At 38.3% G+C, this 24,139-nt stretch overlaps 1 protein-coding gene across 1 annotated transcript in view; it reads right to left on the reverse strand.

Moving 5' to 3' along the window:
* DAPK1 (death associated protein kinase 1) overlaps window positions 1–24,139 on the reverse strand; it is a 54,758-nt gene that overhangs the window by 25,410 nt on the left and 5,209 nt on the right. Inside the window, exons 2-14 of the mRNA XM_009273252.1 lie at window positions 22,472–22,633; window positions 22,127–22,348; window positions 11,124–11,262; window positions 9,124–9,253; window positions 8,793–8,841; window positions 8,627–8,653; window positions 8,052–8,204; window positions 7,858–7,903; window positions 6,125–6,214; window positions 4,830–4,922; window positions 3,125–3,244; window positions 1,809–1,907; window positions 802–900 (exon numbers count right to left, since the gene is read on the reverse strand). Of these exons, the coding sequence (XP_009271527.1) occupies window positions 802–900; window positions 1,809–1,907; window positions 3,125–3,244; window positions 4,830–4,922; window positions 6,125–6,214; window positions 7,858–7,903; window positions 8,052–8,204; window positions 8,627–8,653; window positions 8,793–8,841; window positions 9,124–9,253; window positions 11,124–11,262; window positions 22,127–22,348; window positions 22,472–22,633 (1,429 nt within the window). The remainder of the gene's footprint in view (window positions 1–801; window positions 901–1,808; window positions 1,908–3,124; window positions 3,245–4,829; window positions 4,923–6,124; window positions 6,215–7,857; window positions 7,904–8,051; window positions 8,205–8,626; window positions 8,654–8,792; window positions 8,842–9,123; window positions 9,254–11,123; window positions 11,263–22,126; window positions 22,349–22,471; window positions 22,634–24,139) is intronic.

Below are 24,139 nucleotides of genomic sequence, written 5' to 3' on the forward strand. Positions count from 1 at the left end.
TATATACAAATGTAAGGAGTTAGCCTAACACCTTGCTATATCCTGGCGTATTTTGGTCATTACATTTAATTATTTGCAACCTTTTGTTGAAATTATATGAAAAAGAAATGGTATTTTTATTAAAAGAGTAACCTCTTACCTAGTAGCCCTATGAGGAGTCGAACACTAATTTTGCTAATGTGCCCTGCCTTGCACTAGTTCCCTCAATAAAGCAAACTGTGTTTCACAAGTATAATTGCCTCTGTACTGGAGCTTTGGCTAGTATAAAAACATCGCTATGGTATAAGATTTTAACAGTAACTAGTTTCTAGGGCAAATGTTGCTCAAGTAACACTGCTGGAGACAAGGTAAGTGCTCATCAGCTATAAATTGTTAGGCTTCATTATACTCAACTTAATAACAGTCAAATTTACTTGTCAGACAAAAGTGATTTTCAATCAAGAGGAATGAAAAACAGAATCACGATTTTATCCTGAGTTCCAATGAGAAATCTAGTCCTCAAGAGAAAATTAATTTAGGTTCGTACTTCCCCACCTACCCACCATGTACTCACCACATTTAATATGCACGCTTGGTTAACACTTGTCAGGAAAGTAATCAGTACACCCAGCTACTTTAAAGCTGTGTTATCACAGCCCTATATGTCAGCTTATAAAACCACACTAAAAAAGCCAGTCATATTCTTGGAACTATGGCACAGCTGAAAATCATTCCAATTGAAAGACCTCTCTCTTTGATAAGGTAAAGTTATAAAAAAAAAAAGACTCTCTGCATGAAAAATGAAAAGAATTTTTTTCTTACCTTATCCTTAACATCCAAAGGACATTTATTATCATTGAGAAATTTCAGCGTTTCTACATGACCATGTCGAGAAGCCCAATAGATTGCATTAGATCCAGCCTGTCAAAAATATTTGATTACAGATGTTATTGATCAACTTAGAATCCTAATTCTAGAGTTTCAACTGAAGTATACATACACTTAGATGTACACAGTAATATTGACCAGCTATTTTGATTACATATTGATCAACTTAGAATCCTAATTCTAGAGTTTCAACTGAAGTATACATACACTTAGATTAGATGAGTAATATTGACCAGCTATTCGGACATATTTACTTTTTAAAAAAAAAACCTTCAAATTGGTTCAACAACCCCACATACTAACAATGACAACAAAACCCCCTGTATGCAAGGATGATTAACAGGACCACTAACCTTTTGCAAGGATAATCCTCTTCCCCCTTCTAAGGGAGTTTTTTGGAAAGAACAGTTATGAGATAAAAACTTTCCTGCTGCTTACTTTACCATCTATTAGATGGAGAAGCAGAGAGTGCTTCAAGTTTGCTTTAAATGAACCCCAGATCATTACAACACATTTTGAAAAAAAGCTTGTTGCAAAGCATACCTTCCATCACATACGAGTTTTAGTTGCGATATTCCTCATCACTAAAACATGCATTTATCATTCATATGATAATCATCATATTAAATGATGTTCACCATTGTGTTTTAGGGCAATCACTAATTTGAACTAATTGAGGCAATTGTGTAAGCACGAACTACATTTTAGGATTAGTATCATTCAAATTACTTCAGCGAATAAAGTGATCAAAATCAGAGGATATGCACTAGTAATAAATGACATTATTAAATATTTGCTTTTATCTTTTTGCTGTGGAAGACAGAAAACAGGCTCTACAGCTCAGATTTTTTCATTTCCAATACAACTTGGTCTGAACTGCTTGTCCTCTGCTAACTGTACTGAAAAACTTATACAGAACAGTGACAAAGCAGAACCCTGACCTTATCTTGAACATCAATACGGGATCCACGCTTTAAAAGCAACTGAAGCATCTGAATGTTTCCACAGCCAGCAGCAATCAGTAGCGGAGGTGTTCCATGCTAACAAGGAAATACAAGCAAGAATGATATATTTAATTTTTGACGGATCAAGAAAAGAGAGTGGAATAGAAGGGAGGCATTGAATGGCACCTCCGGATTTCCAGTTTCAAATGAAGTCTTCAGGGAATACTGTATAGAAAATAATTTGTCCCTTTGTCCAGAGAAATTTATTGCATAGCAATCTTCCATATTTCTGGGATGAATTCACATTTACTAAATGATACACCACACATTAAAGGCCTGCTTTTCAAACTAGGAATATTAATGTTAAGCTCTCATTAGCCCAATTTGGCAAGGATGTTCACCTTTGCAACTTCTTTGTATTTACATTTTAAGCCAGTATCTAAGGTGTTTGCCACACCACCTGAAAGACACAAGCCACCAGCAACATATGGGAAAGTTAAATGGGACTGCATCGTTAAAACAAAAAATACAGTGATTTCTTGAAAGATTCAAGACCCCATCACAGTACAATAGTGCTCTTCGTGAATACTTCTCGAAGTATTTCATAATGAAGGTCAGTATAACCATTCAAAAAAGTGAAAATTAGAGCAGAGATGATTTATCCAAGGTTAAACAGCAGAGCCAGCAACAGAACTTCAGTCTCTTGGTGTCAGTTCCAATACTCCTGTTAGCAGGAGTACTCCAGTACAGCAGCAGCACGCTGAAATACTGTAGTAGGCAAGTAATTTCATTTCTGAAAATGAACGACACCATCTAACATTATGTTCACATAACCAGTTTCTGCAGTATGGGACTTTTGTTTCTAACAGTGCTTTGCAAAGTCAGTTTTGGCAGTCTGGTTATTCCTACATATTCTACCATCTATATTCTACCATCTACATCTACCACGGGTTCATGAGAGGCAGGTCCTGCTTGACCAACCTGATCTCCTTCTATGACCAGGTGACCCGCATAACAACTGCAAACAAAAGCAAAGGCTGCTATCTGATATACCACAGCTCTTGACAATAGATTTGATTCATACTTTTTCAAAGGCCTAGGCAAAAAAAAACATTTTAGGCTCTCTTTTCAGGTAGTTTGGGAAGACTGACACAGAACACATTAAAATTTCTCCTAAAGAAAGGCAGAATTATTTCACATCCACTTGCCTTTTCCTTTTCATTTCAGGTGTTGCATTTATTTTACAACCACGTTGCTCTATTCAACAGGGTGATAGCTAGTCCCCCACACACCTCAACACAGACCCACACTACCTTGTTGGGCTGATTGACATCGTAATTTGACAGAGATCCCAGAAGGTGCTGTAATCCAGGAACATTGTCATCATTGATGGCATGAATAATAGCTTTCATCACAAAAGAATCTTCCTCATCCTTGTAATTAAATGAGAAAGAAGAAAAATTGTTAGCTTCAAGGAAAATATCCCTATCTCAACAGCTGCCAAGACATCTAAAAAAATTTAAAACAGTGAAATTTTCAAAGTCTTTTAGAGTGCTTCAGCTGCAAGTTGTAATCTTTTGTGAAGCGTATGGTTAACATGTAGGCATGTTATTTGAAAACCCCCACCAAACCCCCCCTCACTTTTTCTAGTACAATATGCTTCCCTCTTCTTCACACACGAACCCATTACTCATTGAGATTCCAAACAGGTTTCTTTCATTAGGTGTATTTTCTTTTTCCTCCCGTGACTTTCAATAGATGCAATACTTGCATGAAATGAAACTAATTCCCTGCATATATGTGAACATTAAAAAAAATCAAGAGGTACAAAAATACAAACTGGAGTATCAAGTTTTGCACCATCCAGGAATATGACACAGGAGAGGTACTTTGGACCAAGATTTCATCTATTCAAATGGACCAGTTAAAAATCTAGAACATAAGTAAATGAGCCTAGATACCTCTGCAGGTGTAAATTTATTTTTCTCCCATGCACTAAAATGTCAAAGAACTGAAATTCACCAAGCCAAATATTTGGATCACTCTTACCTCCTCTCTCCTGAGGTTTCAGATTTTTTAGAACACTAATATTAGGCTAAAATCCTTTCTGCTGCAACACAGGTGTGAAATGCTGATCCAGTGTTAAAGGCATACTGATAGCTGAGGTGGGGGAGGCAGGGAAAGGAGGACAAGACTGAGACAACAAAGAGCATGGAAGCAGAAAGATAAGAGGAGGAAAAGTGGAAACAAGAGTGCAGAGTTGCACAGGAAGGATACAGGGAAGATAATATGGATAAAAAGGGCTTTGCAGAATTTTTGAAGTTTGATCCTATTACTGCACAGAAGAGATGAGGTTACCCAGCTCTAAACATATGAGCATACATACTTTGCTGATCACAGGGAATTTGTGAAGCTTGTATTAAAACCTGGAGAGTAAGCTAAATAAAAATGCTTTTGGATTTACAAGCATTTGTAATTACAAAGCATACAGCAATTGCTCCTGACTACTTAAATCTAGTAGATGTATCTAATGTGTGTAATACCACAAACTGAATACTTTAAGATTTCCTCCTTAAATAACTGCTTGTTGTGATACTGCTGTCTAGCATTCATTGGATCTAAGAGGGTTTCAATGATTTTGAATATTCTGTTAAAAAAATGCAGTATTATTTTACTCTACACAGTGCTATGAAAAATTCAGATGCACCTTTTTCACATTATAATTGCTACAGTACAAAAAATCCTCCTGAATCGAACTTCAAAACCAAGATAGATGAATTTCTCGCATTAGCTATCAGTCTCACCATGGTAATTAATAAATTAAATTTCAGGGTTTGTGTCATGCAGAAGATCAGACTATGGATAACTGATCTCTGTAGCCTTAAAATCTATTTCTTCCTACATATGAGATTAATTATGCACATTTTTCAATAGCCAAATATTTCTGTTAGAATCATTTCAGAAAGTGTTAAGTTTCAGATATAGTAAAGCATTCTAAGCATACAAGTACACACTTACCAGAGTATCATCACTCCTAGCGACACTCATGTTACTCCTGGACAAGAAAGATCTTGATAATCTTTGGCACAAGGATATTAAGCGCACTGATTGCTTTTTAAAAATAAGAAGAAAAAAGCTATATGTAAAAAAAAAACCAAAACAGAATACTTGTGATAAGATGCTATTGCAGAGATTTTAAAGGAGTACTGTCGTATTAGCAAAACAAACTGGAGTTTGACTTCAACACCCCCCATCTCCTTTTTATATTGCATTTGAACCTTCTATTTCTTTTGACATTTATAATCCAAATAGGCTATTCATATGCACTAAGCAAAGCTAAATGTACATATTTTAATGTATGTACACAAAGAAAACCTAAACTGAGTGTAAATTAGCTGACAGCATTCCTTCAAATACCATATTACAAAACAGTTTAAGATATTCCTAGACCCACCATTTCATTCCAGGGCAGCACACCAGTACTTAAATTTTATAAATACCATAGATGTTCACCTAACACAGACGCTAAATGGTGGCAAAAAAATCGTACTGCGCAGCTGGTTATTTTGTGACTTTGGTCCATAGCTTAGCAAAATCATCCTATTTCTTGGCCTCTGTGACAATGAATAAAACTGCTTTTCTAATAATAGTGACCTCTGTTGTCTCATGTTTCATCTCTCCTCGTGATAAACAGATTTCTCATACAACAGCCCTGCCCTTGCTTAGTATCAGTGTGAATTCCCCAATGTGCACACTGAAGGAGGAGGGATAACTGTCTTGATGAACTGCTCCTTGCACAGATCAACGCTTTCAGCTAATACCTTGCCCCACTTCTGGAAAGATTAAGTGATGCCAACCTTCTAAACGGGTTGGCAGTCTCAGACCAAAAATCCTTTGCAAAAGAGACTAGTTTTTCCTTCCTACTCTGTTGAGTGTTGGCATAACTACTGGAATAATTAATTCTGCAAGGCCTGCTTAAGGGATGTTTGATTTACTGGGATTACTGTCACAAAAACATGTACCTACACTTAGAAGTGCCTTTTCTTGGAAAACATTACCAAGACACATGATGACAGCATACAGCTAGATGCATAAGCAAACAATCCACTCACAAGCATTTGTATGCAGATCGTTAACAAAGAAGTCTTCTCCCATACCACCATACTCAAGCACCTAATTTATTCCAAATGACAGAGGAATGGGTCTCTTCTTCCTTCTTCTCCACTCTTAAAGGCACTGATGCTTCCCTGGAGCAGGTAACGCTACTGCATTTGTATGTCACCAACATTTTGAAGATTTATTGAATGACTTACTTTCCACTTTCGTCGTGCTGCAAACTTTTTGAATTTCTCCATATTCACTGCAGATGCTTTTCTACTAAGTGCTTGCTGGGTGTCTTTAGGCTATGCGCAAAAGGAAAATAAAACTGTTGTAAAATATCCCACAATCACAATCAGAACTTTCATAAAACACATTCTTGTATGTAAGACCCTGTTCTTCAGTGACAACTTCCACTTACATTATAATAATACTGTAACCATACCGTAATAATAAGTTGTAAACATATGACTTTAACATCCACAGCCTAGTGGGGCATGCAGATGGAATTTCTTGAGAAAATGCCATAAAGGAAATCCAGACCTAAGAATATTTCTTGCAATACTAAAATTTGTTTTTCCCTTTTAAACAAAAAAAGCCAAGAGCCAACAGAACATTCAGCTTCATCCTTCACCTCCCTCTGTGACAGAGGCATCAGGTATCATCTCCTAGATAAATCTTCTCTTCCGGGAAGATTTCCTGGCTGATTTTAGATGCAGTCAAACTTTGTTCCAGTCTCAGTGTAAACAGCTGGATGCTGCTGGGACCCAAAAAAATCACATCCCACCTACCTGTGCAGCAAGCTCTAAGGCTGCACCCTTTGAACTTTCTCATAGGCTAATACTAAGCACCAGTTACCAGTGGAGTATACCAAACTTTGCATTATATGATCCCACACTTGAAGTCATTTTTATGGAGAAATGCAGGTAAAGGTAGTGATGGGAAGGGGGAAAAGAGGATATGACCAGTGGGGTGGGAAGAGAATGCTCCGAAAGTTAAGATAACAAAGTTAAGGAACATTAACAGGGTACAAAACAACATGTCTTGTTGCAGGAGTGGAGACCTTGGTCCCTGAGAGACAAACTTGGACAATGCTTGCTTCAGCAGTTTAAAAGATCATTTCAACATGTTCAACATGTTTCAACTGTTTCAGATTACCCCACCAAAAAGTCGGCAAAGCACAGTCAAATCTGTAGTTTGGCGTATTGGTGTAGAAATGTCTGCCCTAGGGTGCTGAACTGTGAAATGGAGCAGCTGTGGCATGGATAAATATTCTGCTAACTGGTTCTCTGGGAAGTGGAATGGGGTCAAATACTTACTGTGCATCCCCAAGCCCTGGGAAATCAATGGCACTGAAAAGGTTTAATGCTTACAATCAGAATGTGACATGGAATTGAAAAAATTAAGTGGCAGGTATTACTACACACATGAAGAAGAATGATAGGTCCCATTTTCTCCCTCTCAACCTAGTAGCACCACAACAGCTTGAACCAAACCAAACACTATGGAACATTGAAAGAAGAAGTGGACCACTGCCCCGCATCAACTGCTTTCTTCAGCCTAAAGAGGAAGTACAGAAGAGAGATGACCCTTTTTTGCCCAGTCTAAATAAGGAGATTAGAAGATGAAAAATGTGAGAGGAAATTGGACTGGATTCAATGAACGTATCTTTGTCAGTGCTATGCTCCCTGAAGATTAGCTTCTCTGCCTGAGCATGATTTTAATCTCAATAGTGGGCTACTTCCCTATTGCTAACTTATATAGAGGATATGTTAATGAAGTCCACATTCTGCACGTATGAGTTTTCATACAGACAGCTTTCCAAAACAGTAAGTTATATTAAACGATTATGCCAGTTTTCCTTGTAAAGGAACTCGAAAAGTGAAAGCAAAGTATGAAATGAAGAATGATTAAAAACAGGACAACAGAGAATTAATTACATGCTAACCTTGATCCAAGGATGCAGCAAACTATCCTGAATAGTCATTCTCTTCCTTTAATAGAATAAAAGATAGAACTGTTTCAGATAGTAGAAAATACATACCACTATATGTTTATTAAACTAACATCTCAAAATATCATGTAATTTGAAATACTAGAGACATAGGCTGCAACAGTGCATACACAAGAGAAACAACTCACTTTGGATCCTTGACTAGAAGTCTTCGTATAAAATCTTTAGCTAGGGCACTGGTATTACTGAAGAACTCTTCTTCAAATTCATAATTCACAGCAGACACATTCGCTAATGTTTCCTGTTTGGTTTCTCCAAGAAATGGTGATGCACCACTTAGACTGCAAGAAAGACAGAACATTCCTCTCATTACATGTTGTAACATTGCTGTTTCAACCCTCTGAGATCAAGTAACAGCAGAAAGTGAACATTTTTCTTTTCTGCTTTAAGACTGCAAACGTACTTTCAGGAAGATGTGATCTAGCAGGGCAAAAAGCTTTGCTGTAATTTCAGAGAATATTGATTAAGATAAAGCTGCTGTGGAAAATCACCTACAGATTTCAAGACGGCTTCTTATGCTATCTCAATGCTGACTAATGGCCATTCTTACAGTAATTATACTATTGCTTTTATGATCATTCAACTTGAATCATGATGTGCAATGAAAATAGTTTGACTTGTACAGACACCACCAAAAACCCAGAGGATAGAATCAGAATTAAAAAACCAGCATTTGCAATATCCCATAGATTTTGGTACTTACAGAATATAAGTTATTACACCAATGCTCCTGGAGTGAAGAAGCAGGGGGGAAGGATGAGGGAGAGGGGAGGGAAACGGAGGGAGAGAGAGGAGAGAAAGAAAAAAAAAAGGTTAGAATGTAAGAATAATCATGAGAGATTTATTTCAAGTAAGATCCAATAACTTACCACATATCTGCTTCAAGACCAAGAGGCTCATAATTTACTATTTCAGGAGCTAAAGGAGAAAGCAGGAAGATCAGTACCTAGTCAAAGAACAGATCTATGTCACTCTGAGCCTATATATGTCAGAGATAATAAGCTAAGATGCTGATAGATAAAAACACCTTAACGGAAGTCTAAGTTGGAACTGAATTCTACAAATTGCTTATTTAAATTTCAAAATGTCATGAATTACACACAAATTACATAATCTTTAACTCAGCCAAACCAAGCTAAGCCACATATACCATTTCACAGACTGAGAAAGAGTAGTTTGAAGAAACAACAGTTTTCTCACCAACAAACTCTGGCGTTCCGAAGATATTCTTGAATTCATTTCCAAAGTCAATTTTGTGTGCTAAACCAAAGTCAATAATCTTGATTCGAGGCTTTGGTACATTCCTGTCCAACAACATTATGTTTTCAGGCTTTGAGAAGGAGGAAGGGGGAGAGAAACAGAGATTATACACAGGTATGAAATGTCTGACACATACCAGCATTCTTCAGCACTGAACACTTCTCTTTACCTCCTTCAGCCTCTTGAATTGTGTCTTCAGCAGAAAAAACCCGTCTTTTCCTATTATGATCTAACATATGCTAAAAATTAACTATAGTGAGTTAGGATTTTATGTTGATGACAGACTGCTACGATTTCCACAGGGCCAAGATTTTACCTCTTGTAGATAAAACAGTTGCAGTTTTCATGTGGACTGACCCTACGTGAAACACGCTGTCTTTAGTAAAGACCACAGCCCCTGCGCTACAGCCATTCGAGCAGTGCTGGGAGCTTGCAAGAAACAAAGTCCTATAAACTAGTATTTGGGCTTGGTAAACATTACTCCCTGAAGGAGGTTTCTTTCACACTGCACAAGCAATCAGGAAGGTATATCTTGTTCCCTTTGGATCTCCAGGAGAAACTTTAGGAGTGGTCCAGCTCCCAGATTTTAAGGCTCAACATACTTACAAAAAAGAATGAAGAGCAGGTTCTCATGTCTTTTCTAGCTATATTTTAAAATATGGACTTTGGATTATTTTACAACAAAGATTTGCAAAAACAGAACAAAAGTAGAAGATAAAACGTCAAGATTATGATCAAAAGGAGCCTGTTTCTGCACTCCATCACTTTAACTAGCATACAAAACCAGCTACTTAGTCTCCATATCCTGTCATGTCCACAAGCTGGCATGGCTCTGAAGAGTTCCTGGAGCTACAGCCATCCTGCTCACATTGTTACGGACTTCTGGAGTCATTAAGGACAGCTCTTCACCATCACCCTTCTTTTACCTCTCTCGCCCAATTACAGGGGCTGATATGTGCAAATGTAATTTTCTTCCTTCCTTCCCTACATTTCTATTGCATACTTTTATTGTTCTGCATACTTTAATTCTCGCTGCATACTTTAATTCACATATTCTTGGTATCCAGTGTAAGGATGCTTTGTTTTATTACAAGCATATTGGCAAAAATTTACATTTCATATTGCAGGAAATGTATTTCTTACTAGATTCACAATTCTCTTCTCTTGCTGACTGTCATACAAAGACCAAATATATTACTGTAGGTAACGAGGATGAAACTGGAAAAGGTATGCTTACCCTGAAAACCATTCCCTTCCCTACCTCATCCCCAGAACACAGCATCCCTTTCAGAACTGCATTGCATTATAGTAATTATGCCTCCTTTTCCTATTATAGACATAGCTGCCGACTTCAGCAGACTCCAGGGAATGTTCAGCTGCCTACCTCTGAAAAAAAATCTTACAGAGGAAAACATTCTGAAATTAAGGATGCAATTAACAGTTTTTCTAAAAACAAACAAAAAAGCCCCAAAAGCAAAAAAAGAAGAGGAAATTATCTGCTGTCTGCTCCACAAGAATTTTTGTACTTAACTCTGTACTATTTCAATTTAGTACCTATAAATAATGTTCAGGTGAACATAAAATGTATACAACAGCAAAAAAAAAAAGTTGGAAAAAACGCATCCCGTTCAGAATGTTTCATCTAGATCCCATTCACATTCTGTAAAATCATAATCATCATTTTTATTTCAAGATTGCTTACTCAGAATGGTTTAATTTCATTGGAAGTTGCCATTTTCCATGAAGAATCTTACATTAAAACCAGATGGGAACTATTTGTGTACGGATCAGTAGTTTCTTTTCAATGGCTGAGCTTTCCCCTGTCTACATAAACTAGCAAAACAAAACCACGGCCAAGATCTGCACAATGGCAGATTTGTGGCTGGTGTCACAAAGAACTGTTGCTTACAGTTGTCAAAGTTTTTATCTGCTCAACATACCTTAAGATCAAAGTGGGCGATTTGCAGAGAGTGGAGATACTGAACACCATTAAGTATCTGTTTGAGAAATTCTGTGGCTTCCTCCTCTGTGAGAGATTCTTTCTCAGCTAAGAAGTCAAAGAGCTCTCCACCTGCAACACTTGGAGAGCAGAAACAGAGTTATTGATGAGCTTGCTTTAACCAATGGATTCCTTTTAGCATAGCTGTTCTCAGACCAGCCTTGAAAAGGATCCAGATGCTTTAAATGTTGTCAATATCAAAAAAAGATGAAAAGTACTTAATTCAATACCCAAAATAGTAACTACCCCTCCTCCCTCTGAAAAGAATACAATAAAAAGAGTCTTATTTTCAAACAAAAAAAAGGTTTAAAAAAACCAAACAAACATGGTTGGCTGTATCTAAATTTAAATGAAGTAAACCCCGCCTACTCTCTGTATGCACGTTTAAAAGAATAAAATTAAATGTGAAGTGAGTATACTCAAAACATACTAATGTAATGGGACATCTAGAAAATAAAACATGAATCGGCTCATACTACCAGTAAAACATCAGGTTTCCACCCGCCCCCGCATTAAAAAATACAAAATTTGAAGCTTACTTTGAAATAGTTGCTGGTAGCTGTCCTACTATTCAGTTTCTAAACTCCTCAAAGCATTCAACTCTTTGAAAATATAGTCTATTCTTTGAAATAGTGTATTACATTCAGCACGTATGTTGTATTTGTACTCTAACATTACCACACCTTTCCTACAAGGAAGAGCCACTACTGCCCTTAAGACTATTTCCAGCAAGCGTTTTAGCTGCACAGGCAGAAAGAAGAGAGGTAAGAAGTGAGGACGGTACACAAGCACATCTAGGTTTTTGCATCTGAGGGAGAGGAATTAACTGAAGATGACCGTTTTCTCAGCTCAGTCAGCGGTCTATCAGGAGTGATGATAAATGTCAACAGAAAAAGAGATACTGAAGTGAAGAGCAAACATGCACTACAACTATTCTTAAAAAACAACCAATCTCCTTTCAGTTTAAGGACATATACTGAGATGACTGTCCACCGTGGCAAACTTTTTCCTGTTTATAAAAGCAGCATTATTACCTAGAAATGTCTTGGAGACAGGAAAGATACGTCACATTATCCCCTATATTTTGCGTTGTATTGATATTAAAAAAAATTCAGAAAGCACACCCTAATTTTTGTTGCCTTTCTGTAGGGAAAAAAATAATCTGTTCATGATTTAAAGTTCAGATTATGAAAAGTAATGGGATTAACATACAACAATAGCTAAACAGTCTGGGCAAATTTCTGGAAATACATTTGACTTCTTTATCATGTCTACTTTTCAAGAGACTTAATCTGCATTATTGTAATGCAAATTGCATGAAAAGTGTATTTTAATGAGTTCTTGGAGCTTCCACTGAGCTGCCTAGACAATAATGAGAGTATTGTTTTGGGTATTATTTTCTGCATGAAAGCAATTATTGAAACAAAGTACCATTAAATATAAGAATTATAGACTGGAAGGAAGAGAAGTCATTTTAATATTTTTCTGTTGTTGTTGTAGAGACATTAAAATGAAATTCCTGAAGATTAAATACCGTTCATTATTTTAGAGGCTGGTCAGAAACATCTTACAAATGGATACATGTGCATATTCTCTCATTCTTTGCTTCTCACTGAAAAAATAGCAAAAGGTTTTCAGGCTAAGGTCTGTACCTCTGTAGCACTTTGCTGATGATGAACAGAAACCTGGATGGTGACACAGTGGTGGCATTTCTCTTCATTTCCTATTACTGGGCACATGTTTCCAAGTGAATGTTTGTTGCAGTTGCCGGGAGGCTGTTAATTGGAGCACAACCATGCCACGTGGAGCAGGCAGACTCACTGTGGCTACTTCCCCAGCCATGGGCAGCCGTGGCAGCAGTCACTGCAAAACCCAGCACCTTCACGCGCTCAGCACAGTTTGGCACCGGGCTAACCGTCAGACAGTTTGGTGAGCCGGCCCCTTGACTGAGGAAGAGCCTGAAAGACTGCACCAAACACACAGTTCTCTGGTCTGCTTTGCATGTGGATCACCCACCCTGTGAAACAGTGAAAGCGCCTGCTGATGCTTAAAGCACTCACCAGCTGTCACACATGCAGCAGAAGTACTCAGAGCATGCATTTTCAGCAATACCAACTCACAACATTGTGCTGCCCCCTCTGCAGTCTCAAATAGACTATGACAGTGTCACACAGGTACAGGTATGTTTTATGGCTGTTACAGTTTGCTCTTACTCCTGTTGGCATTTTAAAGACACACAGTCTCTTTGAAACTTACTAGTCATCTATGAACAGCAGCATTGATTATACATGTACCTTTAGACCCAAAAGAAAGATTGCATTCCCAAGGTTTACTTATTTTCAAGATACCTAACAAAGAAATATAACTGTGTGTAAAATGGGAAGAGCCTCTTCATCTTCAGCTTCTTCTTACCTGCAATCATTCCATTTTGTGCAATTTCATATCCTGAAAGTTTAGACCGCATGAAATTACAAGTTTGATGTACATGCATTTTTATGCATCTCAAAGATGTCACATTTGTGAAGTTAATCGCATGAGATCGCATATAGCTCTTCTCCAGTGCTGCTGAGTACTATCCTCCTGTCTCTGCCACAGCTTAGTTGTAGTGACATTTCTGTTATGATTATATGATAGACCTTATAATAGTGCAAAATAAAACGTTACCTGTATTTCACAGGTAATATACCTAGTGCTTTCAAGTCTTGAAACTGAGGTACAGAGACGCTAACAGGTTAAAAAAAATTTACAATTTTTTTTGTCTTAAAATTGGAAGTTAATTAGCAAAAGCGGTAGATTTTTCCAAAGAGGTGTGCGCTTCTTTAGATGCTTAAGTAGTCACCATAAGTGACTCGGCAGCCCTTGCTTAAGGAGTAGGTGAGTGAGGAGGGACTGGATGTAACGCACTCAAAGCTTTGTTCCAGAAGCAGCTGTACCACTGGTCTGCAGGATTTTAGTGTGCCCCTTCGCATTATGTACCTCACCCTTAATGCCTTAAAGGGTGAGACCTTAACGTGAGTTTCACCTCAGGGAGCAGGCCATTGCGACTTCTCCTGTTGGTAACTCCTCAGCTGTGGGAAGCAAGCTCAGTAGCCCATGTTCTCCCTTTGGGCACTGCCATCACTGGCAAGCTCAGCCAGCTACTCCTGCTGCTTACTTTTACTGGCAGGGACATAAGGCATGAGAAAAACAGGTTTTTAGAGCAACAATGAGTAAAATGTTAAACTAGCACACACAAGATGACCTGGAAGCTCAGAAAAGCCCAGCTTCCCAGAAAGGTCCCTCTGCTTCAGGTGGCCTCCAAGGGCCCTTCCCCATACGTGAAGGGCTGCAACCCACGTCCCCACAGGACCTCAGTAACGCAGGTTGTGTTTCTTAGCTTCCTCTTCACGCTCGTCAGAAGACTGCTTATTCCCTACCTTCCTGCTGACTCTGGTAGGTCTGATATTAAGCTGTACCAACACAGGTATACAGAAAACCACGGTATCACTGAAAGGGTGTTACTTCAAGCAAGTCATGGAAGGTTAATACAGGTCCACACTCAACATCCTTTACAAATTTCACTTCCACAATTAATTCACCGGATTATCGTGCCCCCAGGTCTATCAGCAAAGTCTGCTTTCATGGATTTCATAACCAGATTAGTTACCTAGAATCACCAGATGATCTTGACTGGACTTCCAGATATCACAGATCAAGAAATGGGTTAGAACAAGCCAGTAAAGACACCAGCTACATCAGCTATTGCAGTCCTCACAAACCTCCTACAATGCTGTTGGATTTTCAGGTCTAGCCCTGTGCCTCAGCCAGGATAACAGTCCCATGGTAAATAAACACTGCACATTTTACTACCCCATGGTCACCTTCAGAGGTGGAGCCAGAAGCCACGCAGAAAGCCCCATTCCACCAATGGACCTGTGCATATCCCATCTCATGCACAGAGGCAGTCTTAATCTTAAGGAGAAGGGGCAGACAACTCCATACATCAGCCCCTACAACTGACCTTTTTGAATGTCAGCTTCTCCCAAGAAGTACACTGGTTCCACCTCCATTATAAAGCCCCAGCCTTGTTTTAAGTTAGCTTTGGGGTTGCTGGTGCATGAACACCCTCTTGAAATCTGGCCAAAACCAGATCATTGCACGGGTTTCCAAAGCCATGCAAACTCACTCCCAGCCTGCCTCTGGGGCTCTGCAGAAGGGCCCATGCAGCCAGCGTCTAACAGACTGCTGCCAGCCACTGGCTGGATAAAGATTGCTTCCTGAAGTGAGTAGAGGCAAGACGTTCACCAAGCACTAGTGTTTCTTCCTGTAGAGCGCTTTGGAGTATCTGTACCTAGTATCCTCTGGAAGCACAGAGCTTCTTTCCGTTCAATTTCTCTGTTTGCTGGTAGGAATTACCAGACAGCTTTCTGAGCAGTTCATCTGTGCCGTGACGCAACTCCGATCTCCAAAGTGCTAGCAAGTAACTGATGGGCAACAACCTATACCCCTTCAGATTAACAGAGGAACTTGATTACAGTCACGTCACAGATAAATTCCTTTACAGCTGCAAAGCCTCTATGTTCACTTTTACATACTGTTTTCCTTTAAAGCATTAATTCTTTAATGTTCCTGTATAAAACCTTTCTGTTTACCTTTAAAATAAGTCACAATTTTGCAGTCATAATAGGTTGTTCAAATATTTTGCTCAATAAAGTAAGAATTTGTGACTGATGGAGGTCAAATCTTAATTCTAAAGGATGGGTTATATTATCGACCATGTTATAACACAGAAAGTCATAAGGGCTGAGTAAATCTATTTTCACTGTTATAACATGACTACATTTTATATTGTTTCTGAGCTGCGGAGCACATGTTTTTAGAACTATTTTGTATAAACGTTTTCCCTAAGAGCAAAGCTGGTATGTGTTGCTTCCCCGATATTTCTAGGTAGAGGTGCTAGCTTCCCCGAAATGATACAACTAAACAAAACTTCAGGTTCACTGCATTCTTTCTTACAAAATGCAATAGTGGTAAAAGCATTTCCCAGCCTTCCTGAAGGAAGGCTGACAGATGTGTTTGCAACCCATGTATCTCTCTCTGGGAAAGAAAACACATCACACCTGTGGAAAAAGGATTTCTGGACAGTGCTTTTGCAAGTTGCCAGGCTTTCTTAACACTATGAATGGAACTGATCACAAGATCTCAGAGGAAGTCATTATGGGAACCTACACAGGGAACTTAGAACCAATTAACCTTCAAAGTCAGTGTGGTCACCTCATAATGACTCAGTCACATGCCATGTTGATCACATTGCTCATGTTGTAATAACCCCTAAATGATAATTAATGATTATCTAAGGATTTCTGATGAAGTTAAAAACCCACAAACCCCAAAACCTAAGCCCAAACCCTTGTTTGAAGAAACTTAACTTCGTAAGTTGAAGCTTACAAGGTTTAATTTACCTTGCTAAGATTTCAAAACAACATAAACTAGTAAAGTTAAAGAAGAATTCCAGAACCAATTTATTCCATTTTTAAAGCAGATTCAATCTGATAAATTATCTGAAGTCTTCTCTAATAAAAAAATTTCTGTCAACTTGCAGAAGAAATTCTAAGGATTCTGTGGTCAAATGTCTCTTGTATGACTCTATGCATTATTTCGAAACAGAAGTTGTCAGCCCAAGACCAGACTGAAATATTGCTACTTCCGTTTTATTTAAGGTTAAGGGGTTTTACATCCACTTCATTTCACAGCCTTTACGAATTGTGCAGTTACCAACCCACTCCTCAGAAGTACAAAGTACCAAATATTTCGAAAGAGCAGAACAGGGCTGCTAGCTCATTACGTTACCTACCCGCTGACCAACGTTGTACTTAGTTTTTTCTTTATCTACCAGAAAAATTAAGGCATGTTACTGCATCACTATGCCTTGTCATTTTCCTTTGTCCAGCTTCTATTAGAGACACCAACTGTCATGAAATCCTCTCTTTAGTGTGCCTAAATTCTTCAATTATATTGAACAAGAAGCATCGGCCTGAGAATGGCCAGCCAGAAGAACATAAGCACCAAAACCTGGACTAAGATTTAAGCAGTTAAGTCCCACTAAGAGGGAGACCTGAACAATCCTGTGAATCTTTCCTGCACCCAAACATGGCTGGTATTTAGGTTTTCGTCACTGAAGCTCCCCAAGTGCCCAGAGTCTGGATAACACACATGGTTACTGACACTTTGGCCTGGGGGAGCGCCTTAGTATTTTGATCCTGCTTCAGACATTCAAATTTAATGTATGAAGAGCATTCAGGTTTAGCATACAAGAGTGCTATGCATTTTGCTCAGGGACTGCAGAGCCCAGAAGCCAAGTGCTCTCCCTCAGAGATGCGCTCGGTGCATTGCAGAGTCACACTGGCTCTAGCTCCTTTCTTTTCAGCCCTGTCAAGCCTTCATTCTTACCTGTCGACACATCCTCTGTGCACCTATCTGTGGGCCTACAATTCAGGATTTTAAAGTCAAAAGGTGGCACAACATCTACAAATTAGCGGTGCAGAGCTTGCTTACCTGTTGTTACATCCCAGTAAGCACCAAAGATTCAATCTTCCTCTCAAAATTCAGTACAAGGCCACTCGAGAACAACTTATGTCTATGACTTACAGGTAAAATTAACAAAAACCTCTGAGCTATTTCTATCAAAAGACAACTAAGAAGTAAAGAAACTCTGTGCAGACTTGAAGCATCTCTGGAAGCCAAGCTATTATAAATGCAACAAGTTAAATTAACTCCCCAATAAGATAGAAGAGGAATTTACAGTTCATCGTTATTTGTTCTTATTTACTCTTCAATGAGCAACTCATGACATCATAAGAATTTTTATACATGGATCTATCATCCTCTCCTTGCTCTGTTCTGTTTTGGTTAATATTATGAAGGTACCAATAAGGTGGGAACTCTTTCTGAGACACTGGGATGCACAGGACTAAATTTTAAAGAAAGTGTACAGGAACTAACTTTTAAGAAAAGCATAAAACCTGGTATTTAATGCACAATCACTTGTAAGTTAATGTAATTCCTCTCTTTTTGAGCTAAGACTTTCAAAGCTTTCTTCTCCTTTTTTGAATTTTAAAAACAGATATTCATCACTCAGAACTATGCTACAAGAGCTAACAGTCTTAAATTAAGATTTCTAATTCAGAAATGAAGGTATGTTTTTTTTTTTGCAGAGAAAAGTATGAATACCTAACTCCATCCATAGCTTCCCAGTGAAAAGAGTCAGCTATTGCTATCTAGCTATTTTAAAAGGTGAGACCATTTGAATTACTTTCAAGCTTTCTAAGGAACTACTATATAATTTAGGATCAGGGTATTTATTCTTTGCAGTTGCACCCAGAAACCATAACCAAGGCTCTACAAAGCACCACACACTGAGTATATTTTGTAGGTCTGCAATCTAAATGAAGACATAATAAAATGGAAGGAAAAACAAAACAGAAGAGAGAGATTATGCATTCAAGGTTACCAGCAGGCCAGCAAAAGGGGAACCAAGTAGGTGCAGAATGTGCTTGAGGAAAGAAAATGGTTACCACCGTGCAACAGAGGCATCTGTGTTTTCTAGTCTGTGAAGTCTGATAAAATGATGGCTTCAACAGAGCTCACTGGAAATAGCTTAGTATTGCTAACATACAACAGAGACTAGCTGCTGCAGCTGGACAGAAAAAATAACTACAAAATTCTGACTAATTCAATTATCTGTGTGATAGGAGGAAAAAAAACTATTACAGTTTTAAGTTAGATGAGGAAGAGACAGTGTCTTCCAGTTCATATGTAATACACACAGCATTCCTTGCAAGATGATGAAAGAGTCCACAGAGTGGGCATTTCAAAGGTTATTTCCAAATCAAGGAGACACTTGCCACTGAGTAAGACCTAGAAATATGAAAATATGCCCAGTTTATCTAAATATACCAAAAGACTGTAATAAAGTAAAGCTCTTCGAGCATATCTCATGCTTGTGTGTGACTACTGAATCTTTTAAGGAAGGGTTTGATTTTAAAAGTTTCAGAAATTAAATGTTTTGTGAATTTTTTTTTTTGTAAGTCAGTTTCCTGACATAAGGTAGTTGAGAGAAAAACCTCCAAACACCTATGTGGATAAAGTTTTTGATATGCAGCTCTGTTTTGCATTCAGTGTTGTGAGGACCTTGCCACTGCAATAATTAATGAACTGCCCACATATTTCTGCATACAAATCGCCACCTTGAATACTGTGCTGGCTGATGTAATATTTGCTGTGAGGGAATGAAGTGAAAACTTCTACAGTCAGTCGCTCACCTCTGAGAAACAGCTGAGTGATAACGCAGAAAAACGTTTAGGAGGCTGCACGCAATACTGCAAACCTCTTGCTGAGCCAGGAGATAAAAATCAACAGTGAACAGGCAATAGACGCTGTTGCCCTGAGACTGTGCATGTTAACATCTACTGGCAGCCACCAAAAGGGCAGCTGCAGTGGCTTGACATCTGTGGGCTGCAGCTTCTACCAAGAACAGAAACCAGAGATACTTTTCCTCATCGCTGCTCGTGTTATTACATTTGCTTACTAATACGAAATCAGTGTTTCTTTTTTGTTTTTTTTTTGTTTTGTTATGAATTTCTCATACAGAGCTGGAATGTTATTTTTAGTTTCTTTCTAAATTCTAGAAAAATTAAGTTACACAAAATCCTGTCTGTATGTGGTATACGGTCTCATGTTGTAGTCATAAAGGAACACAAGTCCCAAGAAAAATGCCATGTTCTAGTTAAACGGGAAAATGGTCACTTAGGATGGATTCTGAGGACAGCGGAACAGGTTATTTAATGAGCTTTCGGCTTTATTTCTGTTTGTTTGAAATTGTTCTGTAAGAACAAAGAATGTTGGGGGAGTAGGTCCCTAGGCAAAATGCGAATACTAGAACATTGGAAGAAAGGGATTACATATTTAAGTGTCTAAGCATGCGATTAAAATGACAATCCTTTGCCTTTTCAATAGCTTTACATAGTATCGTAGTGGTTTTGAGAATTACAAAAGTTTACAGCAATTAGTATATTCAGTTTACAAAGGGATCGCTAATGTGTCATCTTTTCCTCTTCGACCCTCTAACTAAAATGCGTTACTTCTGTGATACCCCAAATAGCACTTCTTCAGCTCGAAAGACTCACATAGCAGTTTGGAAAAGTGAAAAAAGAAAGTCTCCAACTATATGGGGATTGTTAATTAGGCAAAACAATTAGCTAAATCGCAGTGCAAATAGTTTGCGGAGCTTCACACTATCAAACTTGCAAAATATTAACACACATTGAATGGAAGCAGATATTACTTCTGACAGTGAACGTCAGTGGGTACACACAGACATACACAGCAATCTTGCTGCCAAAAGAGCTCCTATCTCATGTAGAAAGGGGGGAGTGGAGGGGGGGGCTGCAGAACGGCCCCATTCCTCCTACCACTGTCCATGATTACCGAGTCCTCCTCAGAGCTTTCAAGTCCAGACACTGGCTTGACTTCATCTGGACAGATTACAGAGCAGAAAGAAAGCACAGCAGAAGCAGCGGTACACTGACAGTAAGGTTATGGACAGGAAGAATGTGAGAGCTAGTATCAAGCAGGGAGAGGAAGAAGCATCACACTAATTTTGCTGTGTATTCTCAACACATGTAAAGAGTTCTGAACAAAACCGAGGAGTAGTAGATATTCTGACAGGAATATAAGGAAGTTTTACTTCATACAGGATGATAACTTAGCTTTTAAAAAAAAAATACTTGCTTAAATTATCCAAAGTTGACAAACTAATGCAAGTGTATACTTCTGGAACTAAAAAACCAACCCAGACTACAACAAGTATTACAGTAAACCATGACATGCTGGACTAGAAGTGTAAAAGTATGTTCTAACATAACAAGGCAGTACTGTGCATGTATATACCATAGAAAAGATGAAACTCCAAAAGCTACTTCCCAGTTTTCTTTTTAAATCTATACTGTGAGTCTACACACACGTTACTGAAAGCGTGCAACACTAAAGTATCCTAAGGTAAGTGGAAGTATCATTTACGAAAGCTGGTAAACAGGAAGACATAACCTACATAAGAAAAAAATCATACGAACAGCCAAGGAAAAGACGCAAGTGCTGCCCAAGATTCTGGTACCAAATAATTTGCTTGCACGAAATACTTACTCTAAAGCACATTTAACTGATACAGAGCAAAAGTATGGCAATAATACAGTGGCAGACATGCAAACTATGTAAAGACATGCACGTCCCACCAGCAGACACTGCCAAACTGTAACGGGTGAGTAATGCTTAACTTCTAAACTTGCAATCTTTGAGGAACTTGAAGTCAGACTTGAAACAATGCAGAAGTATTCTCTGCCGACATATTTAATTCAATCCATTTACAATAACCTTGGATGAAAAATGGGAACTAAAACAAGGATATGAAAGTTCAGTTTACATTTCAACAGTACAGAACTGGGAAAATGCTGTTCGCTGTTACGTGGGTTAAAAAAAGAGAAAAAGCATTCAGTGATGCTACTTTACTTTACATCAGCATAAACCACAGTAAAATCTGCTAAATTAACCTCCACTTAGAATCTCTATTTCCCTCTGCTCTTATCTCCAAATCAGTTTAGTTAGCTCCAGGCTTTTCTTCTGGATCCATAAAATCAACAACGATTAAAGTAACAAACAGAAAAAATTCCTAAATATGCTGGATTTTTTTTTTAACCTTTGTAGTGTGTTTACAGTGAAAAATATGTGTAGAAATCAAGAAGCTACAACTCTGATTTAAAAATAAAGAATTCGCAGGCTATTATCTATCTTCTTTTGGTGTGGCAAGGAACGTCCATTAAATCACTGTGATTCTAGGTGAAAGTGTCTACTTTTTTAAAACAAACAAACAAATATTCTGTTACTCCTTCCCAGGCCTCTAAAGCTACTTACAGTTCCAGAATAAGAATGACATCTGTTTTGTTCTCATAAACATCATGCAGCGTAATCACATTAGGATGTCGAATCTCTTTTAGTATGCCAACTTCTCGCTCGATATCTTCCCGGCTCACTCCGCGGCGGCTGGATTTCGTTCTCCGTTTCTTGATGAATTTTGCTGCAAACTGCTCACCAGTGCTTTTCTCACGGCATTTTTTCACTACAGCAAACTGCCCACTAAAACAAAAAAAAAAAAAAGAGGGGAAAAAATGAAGGTGAGTGTTTGGTTCAAGGAAGTTTAGAGTTAAGAGTAGCCTCTATTTACTACAGTGGGGGAAAACAGCTGTACCTCTGAATTACCAACTTGACTGAAGTACCTTACTGCCTTTTATGCAATCGCTCGATATCTCCCGGCTCACTCCGCGGCGGCTGGATTTCGTTCTCCGTTTCTTGATGAATTTTGCTGCAAACTGCTCACCAGTGCTTTTCTCACGGCATTTTTTCACTACAGCAAACTGCCCACTAAAACAAAAAAAAAAAAAAGAGGGGAAAAAATGAAGGTGAGTGTTTGGTTCAAGGAAGTTTAGAGTTAAGAGTAGCCTCTATTTACTACAGTGGGGGAAAACAGCTGTACCTCTGAATTACCAACTTGACTGAAGTACCTTACTGCCTTTTATGCAATCTAGAATAAAACCCGAAAAAAACCCTAGAGAAGGCAGAAAAGGTAAGATACCACTTTTACATCACACAAAGGTACACACATACACATTTCAGCGTATTTGTAAGTAAAAGATAACACCTGTGTAGACCATTGGGTTTTCGACAAGTAAGTGCATCAGTGATTACTGGGGAAAAGTAATGGTTTCTGGATTTCTCCTTCCATATGCATGTTGAGGATTTTTTTTTGTTGTTGTTCTGTAAGACAGACAGTCCTTAGTTTCTTCCAATCTATATGATCTGTCAATATTCACTTTATTCTATCCTCAAGTTTGTTTTTTTTAAAGGTTTTAAAACAATACTGGGTCTCAGGAAACTGGTTTTTAGTTTTAAAAGCACTGACTAAATACAGTAATATCAAGAATTACAGTTATTGTATCATCTTGTTAAGTAGGAAGAGTTTGAAGGTGAGAAAAGTACCGCGGCACTGCGGAACAAAAACCTGTGATTGTGTTACAAACCAGAAGAAACTCCAGGAAGCTGCTGACTCCAGCACCTTATCATTGACATATAAGCCTGTTGCTGCTAGATGTACACACTGATTCAGATCAGAAATCTCCAGGAATCTAATGCTGAGTTAAAGCAAGAACAGGATTTCTACTACTACTGAGTTTTCCTTTTAAGTTTTCTTAATCTCTTGCTGAGGATTCTCTAGCAATTCTGTTCTTGGTTTATTTCACTGTATAAAGAATTCATAGAATTACAGAATGATGCCAATAAGAAAATTTTCGGAAGTTAGCCTACCCTGTTAACTGAAGAAGTGGTGTCCCCTGAAGTAGACTTAGAACAGCGGTTAAATCAAAGCTAAGCCTAGTAGGCTTGACTATCTACACAGCGATGTAACATGTAGGTATGTATAATTCCACCCAGTACCTGGAAGAGGACCTAACCTGTATTAGTGGTTAATTAATTACAACTGACAGAGAGATCTCTAGGAAGATGCATCACCCACAAAAAGGGCATCACATAATGACAAAGTGCCAAGTGGGAATCACTCAAAGCTACTCATCTCACGCATGAACTCAATGCACAATACTGCCTTACTATTGGAGAATGAACATGTGCCAAATACTCTGACAAAGTTATTAAGCAATTAAGGAATGCATGACAGATAGAAAGTAGAAGATAACTAATCAGCAACAGTGTTATGCAATAAACAAAGATAATAAAATGCTGTAAGGGAAAAATCACACTCATGATTTTTGAATTTAGAAGGCTGATCAACTGAGAATAATTTATGGTGCTGGGTCACCACTGCCACCATTACTATGCTGACCCCATACAGAACCTTGAGTGACTAATTGTCTTGAA

Source organism: Aptenodytes forsteri, unplaced genomic scaffold (genome assembly GCF_000699145.1).
Source record: "Aptenodytes forsteri isolate BGI_AS27 unplaced genomic scaffold, ASM69914v1 Scaffold154, whole genome shotgun sequence".
In the NCBI taxonomy this organism is placed as follows: domain Eukaryota; kingdom Metazoa; phylum Chordata; class Aves; order Sphenisciformes; family Spheniscidae; genus Aptenodytes; species Aptenodytes forsteri.